We start from the raw sequence: 10092 nt of genomic DNA on the forward strand, positions 1-10092 counted from the left end.
ACCAGCCTGTGCTCTGCTTTGGAAGGGTCTTGCCCTCCGTCTCCTTTTCGTGTGAGGATGTTTCTGCTCCCTGAGCTGTGCTGCTTGACCGGTGCTTTTCTTGTGCATTAAACGAAGTGAGCAAGAGCTAATGGTGATCTGGTGGGATGCTGGAGAGTTGAAATGTTTTGTTTCTGTCTGTTCACTGTAAAAATATCACTCACAGGATCATTAGTTTCCTATATGAAGGAAAAGTAATGACCCGCCTGACTTGGCTGATGTGCTGTGATTGAGGCAATTGTTATAAAACAAATTGTCACATGCCTTACTGTGTTAAGGTATTGTTTTCTGGGTTTTTTTAAATCAGCTCGGAACCAAATGTGGTCTTCTTTTTCACTTACAGGTTCTTGAGTGTGGAGTCTGTGAAGATGTGTTTTCTTTGCAAGGTGACAAAGTTCCCCGTCTGCTCCTGTGTGGCCACACCGTCTGCCACGACTGCCTGACCAGGCTTCCCCTTCATGGCAGAGCAGTTCGATGTCCTTTTGATCGACAAGTTACTGAGCTAGGTAAGGAAATGTAAGCTTGGAGTTCTTGAAACTTGTCAGCCAAGGATATCTAGGAGATAATGCAAGATATAGATTCTTAATGCTCCGTTTAGTGGTAATATTTCCAAGTACTGAATGTGCAGTGTTCCTTTTCATGTAGCTCATAGCACTATTAAGCACCACTAAAGTAGCTATCTTAAGAAAAGAAAGTAAAGATTTTTCCTGTATCTTCTTGAACCTGGGCTTGCAAGCTTTATACCTGGAATTCTATAGTACACCTATATTTACAAAGTGTCTGCTCTGTTTTCAATTAGTGTCTAAAGGTTCCTGAATGAGTATTAGTTTCCTTGCCCTAAACACTAAACCCATGCAATTAAATAGGTAGCTCTTTGACAAACAGATTTGTCTGGATTCATGATGGAGTGATATAGAGGGAAGTATCAGGTATAACAAACCTGGTTTTTACAATGTTAAGTAATTCTTTATGTGCAATAACTGGTAGTGGCAGCCTGTCAACAGGAATTCCCCTACTGTAAGTGTCTGCAGACAGCATTCGGAAGGAAAAGATACAGCTTTTTTTCCAACAGTGGAAGTTTATTTTAGGCAAAAGATGACATATGCTTATAATTTCTTTAGAGTAAGAATTACCTGGTCAACATAGGGGTACAGAAAAGACAGTTTATCAGAAGAACCTGCAACAAGAATTTAACTGGCTCCAGCAGCTTTGAATAGTGCCGGAGGAGAAAAAAAGGTTGTAGAAAGGAAAATTCTCAGAGAAGGATATCTCCAGTCTGGTAATCTGTGAGATAAATATCTAAGTATCAAATTTGCTCTAATCAGAATTAACTTTGCAGTAAGAGAATCTGCTAGATTGTATACCAGACTGTGAGGAATATTAAGGCACTTTGCAGGGTGTTTTCATGTAGATAGGAGTCAGGAAAAGAAATACCAGCCTCATATGAAAGAGGGGTTTGTTTCCTGGGAGGAGGGAGGTGGTAAAGTATGAGCGTTGTGAATGACTGCCTGCTTAGTAGATGTGGTTAAAAGAGTAATGATTTGTTCTACTTCTTACCTGTGATTGTACAGCTGCACAACATTTCTTTCACTACGCTTTTGAGGGGGAGAATGTTAGAGCACAAGACTCACTAATACTGTTGTGAAACATTTCTGTTCAAGGCCCTCTTGTTTTATTATGATGGGGAACTTGTCACTGCTTAATTTTTATTGTGCAGTTTTTCCCAGGCATCTGAAAATACCCTAATTTTTTTATGGGTCTCACGTGTGGCAAAAATGAAGCTTTACAAAGACATCTACAGGGGTTTTCTTTTTCATCTTACATAATACTGAGGAGCTTCTGATGAAACACAATAAAATGTTATTAAACTTGTAACTCCTCCACAGATAGGAAGAGGTAAGAAAAGCTTCAGCTTTTGCATCTGAGGTAATAGACTTGCATCCTACTGGCTAATACTAGGAAGAAGGGATGATATACTGTGACCAAAACTGTGCTCAAGAAAGTGCTGTAAAATCTTAGCAAAACAGCTTGAAAATAAAAATATTTCTGTGAATAGTAATGTTCTGCCTGGTGATCAGAGGCAGTAGGAGCTCATAGCCACTTTTAGTCTTACCAGATCCATGAGAACTGTCTTGAGAAATATTGCTGCTTCTGAAAAATGGGAGGTTTTGTGGAGTGCAGCTCCTCATGGCCCATCTTCAAGGCATCTGTGCCTATGTTTTCTTCCGCTAATCACCTACTAGTTCCTGCTGTTGGTTAAATTTGCTGCATTTGTAATTCTCTTTGGTTCTGAGAGCTCAGGAGTGCAGCCTGGGAGGGGCCACCCTGGGCCCAGGGGAACTTCTCATCCTTCTTCCCGTCTGTTTGAGGACATGTGAGGAAGAAAATTCTATGATCACCCAGTTCCTGTTCTGCCATTTAGTTACTGTAATGAAATAACATTCTCCAGCCTCAGAGAGCTGTTTAATGTCTAAATCTAGATTATAGGATGGCTTGCAAGAGCAAGTTCTGTGGAAAGAAAAGCAGCAAAATCAGGGCATAAAGCTATCTGTGCTGAACGCCATTCCTTAATCAGTAACTCTGGATTTTATGGATACTTTTAGTTGGTCGTTTAGCCTATGCTTCATTTTTTTTCTCCTTTGCTCTTACTAGTAAAACACTTAATGCTGTATTCATCCAAGTTTTCATGTGGAATCTTGGGAATTTTTTGAAAGCAAGGCTCAGAGACCTGTGTATGGATAGATGTAGCTGCATGTTTTTCCTTTCTGAATTGGACTCTTGGTTTACAAGTCTGTCTCCTCTCTGTATCTAAGTGTGTTATATATGGTTATATAGTTATGTGTATATATAGGGAAGGCAGGGTTACAAGTGCTTTGTAAATCAGAGTTTCTGGAATATATGATCTGCAACTGAAGACTGACAACATGTTGTTTACATGCTTAGCAAAATATTCTAATAGTTCACAAAATCTTGCTGCAGGAGAAAACATTTAGTACTGAACAGGTAGGAATAAAACCTGCCCAAACTATACTGCTTTGCAGAGAAGACTAAACATTGATTTTTATGGGTTTTTTGAGAATTCTTTAATGAAATTGCCTCTGATTAATATTCTAGTGGAGAATTTAAAATGAGTATGACCGTGCTGAAGGTATGCGAACTGTCTACTGGGTATCTTCAATTAGATTAGCATTTTTTAACCAAAAAGATGCAATGGAAAAGCTTTTGATTTTCAGAATTTTGAAGCCATATATTCTGGAGATTATGTTGACTCAGTTCATATAAGGGGGAAAAATCTATGAAATGGTCTTTGTAGAAAAAGAGGCTTCTCTTAAAGCCTTTTCGTTAGAGTATCTTGGTTTGGGAGAAGAGGCAAATAGTTTCTTGCAATCTACTCTCTCTCTCTTCCTGTGTTGGATTAGGGGGTTTTGTTGCTTTTGGTTTTTAAAATACATGGAACAGGGAATTGTTGTGCTTATTTTATAGCTTTGGAGTCTATCATTATTACAGAACTATTTTCTATCATTATAACTTGCTCAGCTGAGATATGGCGGTGATGGCATTTTTCATGGACTACATCCCATTGGTCTCATTTACATTTACACATTCTTTTGCTAATGTTTGTGTGCTAAAATAAAATTTCAAAGTATTGTGCAAGAAAATGCAGTTATAACATTTTCATGGATTTGTTCAGACATTCAGACAAAAGTTGTTCCTTTATCCCTTGTGTTATTTATAATCCTTTTGCAAACAAGCTTCATGCTTTTGAAATTGACTTTTGTATTTGTGGCTGGAGTCAGTCTTAATATCTTCATCTATCACTATCTTGTTCCTGGCTGACACATTTCCTGCTATTCATGTCTTAGTCTTCTTTAGAGAAGAGACAGTCAGATTGTGTAGTGATTCTGCAGTGGGCACAAACATCCTTTGTTGGCACAAGGATGAGGTCACTCGACTTTTCTACACTTGTGACCAAGGCAGAATTTGAGCTAAAATCCGAGAGATTAAATAGATGCATTTACACAACTCATCTTTAAGTGGTTTTAAATGTGAAATAAACACTTGATCAGATGTGTTGAAGATGTGTAGGTCAAGTAGATGGTAGATACCAGTGAAATGAGACATGACTTTCTGTGTGAGAATGCATGTTATGTGGGATGTCTTCTGGTTATCAATTCTATTTTAGCAGATTAAAATTTGGTATGTAAGCTTTGCCTGTTTTTCCATCTGCGTTCAAGATGTACATATTACACCATTAATTGCTAGTACATTTGCTAATACAACATAAAATGTGTCATGATATGTAATACAAAGTTAAAGAAAGCATGTTAGAGCAGTCTAACTTTGTTTCTCATCACAGCTTTGAGTTGTGAACTAGACAGCAAATACAAAATGGCTAATTTGAATAAATTAATTCAGTTCTGACTTTCTCTTATCGCTAGACATGGAACAGTACTAAAATGATTAAAATCAGACACAAGATTGGAAATCGAGAAGAGCACTTAGTGTTTTGGGGTGTTTAGTAAATGTATTAAAACCTGTGAAAGAAAACACTTTTATAAGAAACTGTAATGATTGAACAGCTTCTTCCTCTCTCAGCCTTACACAGTGTTTGCTTAAAGGCTAATCAGTGTTTGCTCAAAGGCTGAGCTATAATCTGTTCCTTAAGTAGGTTTATCCTTCAGGTGCGTGTACATCCATATATACTGGGCTATTAATGGCCATCTGGATTAGTGAATAATCTGGAGACAAGAGGCCCATGTTGCTATCAGCAACACAATACATTGGTGTGTTGTTAGTGTATTTTATATGCTGCAGTAGCTGAAGGTTGTGGACGGCCAGTTTGCTGCGGGAAGGTGCTGTTCTGAACACCTTAGAAGAGAACCATTCAGGCACTCCTTTGTCCTTTGTTTTCTGAGATTTAGGATCTAGGAGTCTGTGTAGGTGCAGTGTCAGCAAATCCAGGCTCTGTTTACAAACTGGTTTGATGTAATTTAGATGCTAAAAGTGAATACTGCACTCTGTATTTCTTCAGCTTGTAATAAGAGGTGACTTTTTCTTGCTCTGTGTTAGAAAAAACCCCCACTGTGATCTTGCTAGGAATGCTAAGGCTAAAAAATGACTAAGCTTTGAAGTCAGAATATATAAAGGCAGATGTCTCTGCTGGTGCTTAGAGTAACTGTGGAGGGCCAGAACACACCTTCTGTAAACTCCTTCAAGATCTAGGGCAAACAAAAGTTATAATATTTCTTGGGTTTGTTTGCAGTCTATTTAGTGGAGTGCACTGACCTTAGACTGGGTGTTGGTAATTGTACCAGAGGAGGGTTCCACCATGGAACTGGTAACTGCAGAGATCACTGGCTCTAAAACCACTGACTTTTTAAAGCACCTTGCTTTACACCTAACTTCAGAGTTTCTAACTAGTGCTTTGACAGGCCCATTTCTGCAAGCAGTAGATTTGCTGAAATGAATGGTCTTTACTGGTAAACGTTTTTTTAATAACAAGTAATTGGTGTTTTGTACCCATTGAGGGTGTTGGAGGGGAGAATAGGTTATATATGCTCTCTTTTATAGCTGTAGGAACACAGTGTCATCCATTGATCTGTTCTCTGAACTTTGCCTTTCATCTGTGAGGCACACAACTTCTCAGTCGCCAAATTCAAAATAGACTAATTTAGTCTATAGTTAAACCATGGGGAAATTGACTAGGAAGGAAAGTTTTGCGCAGTCAAACTGGAAGCTGCATAAAGCAATGAGGTATGTTAGTAAGTGTAGATCTGTTGGTTCCTGTTCACATCCCTCTTCAGAGATACCATACCATTGTTTCCTGCTCTTTGGCCAAATGTTACATGCACCTCATGAAACTACTTGTTCTGCTCCCTGTGATGGAAAAGCAGTTGGCATGTGAGCATTTCAGTCTTCCATGTAATTGGGTCTAGCCATGTAATGGAGCTCTGCTCTCTGGAACAGCACAGCAGGAAAACTACTGTCAGGTACTTGGCAAGTATTTCAAACAAATTTAAGTCTTAAGATTTAAATCCAGTCTCATTTTTCTTGTTTCATAACTCCTGAAATAAAAGAGGCTGTTGTGTTTTGACTCTGGTGGGCAGCTCAGCCCTGCAGTGGGACAGGGAGAGAATTGGAAGGTTGAAAGTAGATTAAGATAAAGAGTTTAATGGGCGAAACAAAAGCTGTGCACACAAGCAAAGCAAAATAAAGAATTCATTCCCTGGGTCCCATGGGCAGGCAGGTGTTCAGCCGCCTCCAGAAGAGCAGGGTTCCGCTGCCTGAAGTGGTTGCTTGACAAGACAAACATCATCTACTCTGAATGTCATCCCACCACTTCTTCACACCAGCTTTTATTGCTGAGGATAGACAGAATGGAGACATTTAATCCTGGGGTAACTCTGCTTATATGTTTTCACTGGGGGGAAAAGATTCTGGAGAGCAGCCTTGTGGAAAGAGGTCTGGACTGGGTTGATGGTGAGTTGAGCATGAGTCAGTGGTGTGCCCGAGCAGCAGAAGGGACAGCTGTGCCCTGGGGTGCATCAAGCACAGCATCACCAAACAGTCGAGGGAGGTGATGTACCACTCTGCCCTTTATAGGTGTGGCCTCACCTCAAGTTCTGTATGCAGTTTGGGTGCCACAGTATAAGAAGGATATCAGGGTGAGAGAGTATGTCTGGAGGAGGCAGCCAAGATGGTAAAAGGTCTTGAGGACAAGAGGAGCAGTGGCTGAGGTCACTTGGTTTGCTCAGTTTGGAGCAGGCTGAGGAATGACCTCATGGCAGCCTACAACTTCCTAGAGGTGGGCAGTGGAGGGGCAGGTGGTGATCTCCTCTCTCTGGTGACCAGTAACGTGAGGAGATGGAATGAAACTGCATCAGGGGAAGTTCACATTGGGCATTACAAAAATGTTCTTCACCCAGGGGGTGTTTGGTCACTGGAACAGGCTCCCAGGGAAGTGTCATAGCACCAAGCCTGACAGAGCTCAAGAAGTGTCTGGACATGCTCTTGGTCATATGGTTTAGTTTTAGGATAGTCCTCTGAAGAGCAGGGAACTGGATTTGGTGATCCTTGTGCATCCTTTCCAACTCAGGATATTCTATGATTCTCATTATCTCATTTAGGAAGAGAATGGGCCAACCAGCTGGAGGACAGATGTGCATATAAGGATCTTGGAGGGTCCTGGTTTACTTGGTGTGCTGTCAAGGCAAAGGAGGCTAACAGTACCCTGGGCTACATTAGGAGTGTTGCCAGGAAGTCCAAGGTGGTAATCCATCCCTTCCTCTCAGCGCTGGTGAGGCCACACCTGGAGTACCATGTCCAGTTTTGGGCTCCTCAGTACAAGTAAAGCTACTGGTGCAAAACATCAGTAAGACAATGAAGGGACTGGAGCACCTGTCCTACGAGGAAAGCCTGAGAGATATTTTACAAATGTCTGAAGGGAAGGTGCAAAGAAAGCAGAGCCAGGCTATTTTCAGTATGCCTAGTGACAGAACCAGAGGCAGTGTGCACAGACTGAAACACAGAAAGATCTGCCTGCACATGAGGAAACAATTTTGACTGTGAGAGTAAGCAATCTCTGGCACAGATTGCCCAGAGAGATGGTGGAATCTCCCTTCTTGGAGGTCTGGGCAGCCAGGTCTAGGTGACCCTGCTTGAGCATGGAGACTGCACAAGGTGATGTCCAGAGGTCCCTTCAGACCTCAATTCTGTGGATCTGTCATGGCTAAAAAGTAATGGTCCAGTGCTCAAAGGTGATGCTTCATCTCTTGGTGCATCTTTACCTTGCAACAGAGAAAATATCTTTAAATTTATGACAATTACACTGACAAAAATTGAAGGGGTGATTCTTGAAGAAACAGCTGCTAAGATTCTCATGCTCAATGTGGTCTGTGCAGATGGCATTTACCAGCAGTGATTGGGTTGCAGTTCTGGTTTTGCTTCTCATCACATTGCTTCATGCTACCTTCTATAAAATGAGAATGATCCAGGAGTAGACATGGTCTTATGATTTGCTCTAGAGAGTACAAGACAGCTTCCTTTTTGTTATGTCAAATAGCGCAGTGTGGGGGAGTTTTCTTTCTGAATGTTGTTTTAACTATTACTCAGGTTTTTTACTCAGTCTGCTGAACTGAGATCTGCAGTAGGTGTTGCATCTTGTGATTCAGGGAATATGAGGTTTGGCCGTAGGGAATTCTTCACAGCTTCTGTTTGTACAGTAGAAATGTTCACTCTACTTATGCAAAATAATAACTTTTATGGTATGCATTAGAGTTTGTGGGTTCCTTGTACTCTTCAGTTGTTAACTATTGCAGATTATTTTACATGTGTTTTTACTGAGGTTTTTTTAATAGTCTTGTCACCTTTTAAGTAGGGAAAATCTGCATAAATATTAAATAACTTCATGGTCAAAGGAAGGAAGAGGATGGAAATGCAGTGTGAGCTTACAGAAAATTACTAGTTGTATCTCACTACTTAGCATCACTGTAGTTAACATGCTTTTAATATTTGTCAGAATGTCAGCTGTAGTTTGTGGAATTTCTCATGATGGTATTATCTGCTTGAGGTTTTTCTTCCATTCCTCCCCTTCATTCAACTCTTCCTCAAAAACAGGAGACTCTGGTGTCTGGGGATTGAAAAAGAATTTTGCTTTGTTGGAGCTCTTGGAACGGTTGCAGAATGGTCCTGCTGGGCAGTGTGGGACAGCGGAAGAAGCTATTGGTCTGTCTGGAGAGGTAATGAGTTTTAAACAAGTAGAAAAATTTTTTACATTTGCTAAAAGTTATCTCTAGGTAGGCAAAAAGTTGAAAATCAGTTCTTTGACAAATGTAGTTTCACCTATAATACTGTTATTTTCTTCCATTGTCTAGTATTAAGGCTTCAAGTAATTGCTTCATAAGTAAATGCTAATTTGTAGTAATTGAAGCAGAAAATAGACAGTAACAAGCATGCATAGTATTTTCTCTTTTTTATGCCTTTATGTTTTTTAGAAAAGGTTATTCATTTGTATATTATAGTTATTTAAACACAATTTTCTAAAACTTACTAGAAATTCTTCCTAAGGACTTCAACTCTTCCTCTCAGTAGTTGCCTTTTATCATCATTTGATATTACTACATCAGGTGCTTCCTTATCAAGCTGTATGAACAACTGCAAAAAGTATCCTGCAGTGCCATTCCAGAAAGAGACAACTGCCCTGAATGCCTATTTCTCCTTTGGTGTTTTGACTGTGACTACTTCTTTGTTCTGTAATGACTGCTCAGGAGGAAATTACTGGAGCCAGAATTATTTTATCCTCCAAACCTTTACAACTTGCACCGAAGTTTGGATTTATAAAATCACCAAACACTTCAGACTCTTCTTTTTTTTTTTTTTTTTTACTGAAAGCTTAAAATCAAGTTTCAAAGTAGTCCCAAGTATTTATTAGTGCACAGCTTTTAAACAAAGTCTACTTTCAGCCTTATATTGTTGACAATACTTGTGATTTTTGCCCAGTTACTGGGGTTGAATGTTAACCACTTGAGTTTTACCTCTTTCCTGTTGTTGCTAGAGCATCATTCGTTGTGATGAAGACGAGGCCCACGTTGCTTCTGTCTATTGCACTGTTTGTGCCACTCACCTGTGTGCAGACTGTTCCCAACTCACTCACTCTACCAAGACCCTAGCGAAGCACAGGCGTGTGCCTCTTGCTGATAAGCCTCATGAGAAGACAATGTGCTCCCAACACCAAGTGCATGCCATTGAGTTTGTGTGTTTAGAAGAGGGCTGTCAGGCGAGTCCTCTGATGTGTTGTGTCTGCAAAGAATATGGGAAGCATCAAGGTCATAAGGTACTGCTAGTCATTAATTCCTGGTCATGCCATGGGGTGGTTTGCATAGTTGTCTGTCCAGTTAAAGTACAAAAGGTTGTCAAGAAAGGAGGGTGGACTCTTGGAATGTCTTCATACTGTTCTTTCATATATAAAACCAGGTTGGGTAAAGCCTTGAGCAACCTGGTCTTGTGGGAGCTGTCCATGCCCAGGGGAGGAGGTTTGGACTAGATGATCTCTAA

At 40.3% G+C, this 10092-nt stretch overlaps 1 protein-coding gene across 1 annotated transcript; it reads left to right on the plus strand.

Moving 5' to 3' along the window:
* Positions 1-382: 382 nt before the first annotated feature.
* Positions 383-9871, plus strand: LOC103804857 (E3 ubiquitin-protein ligase TRIM23-like; the record flags this gene model as incomplete). Its single annotated transcript, XM_009077492.1, has 3 exons — positions 383-545; positions 8656-8777; positions 9593-9871. Coding segments are annotated over 3 exons (564 nt in total), but the record flags the coding sequence as incomplete, so codon positions are not given.
* Positions 9872-10092: the final 221 nt, after the last annotated feature.

The sequence above is a fragment of the Acanthisitta chloris genome, unplaced genomic scaffold (assembly GCF_000695815.1).
Source record: "Acanthisitta chloris isolate BGI_N310 unplaced genomic scaffold, ASM69581v1 scaffold15426, whole genome shotgun sequence".
Classification (NCBI taxonomy): Eukaryota; Metazoa; Chordata; class Aves; order Passeriformes; family Acanthisittidae; genus Acanthisitta; species Acanthisitta chloris.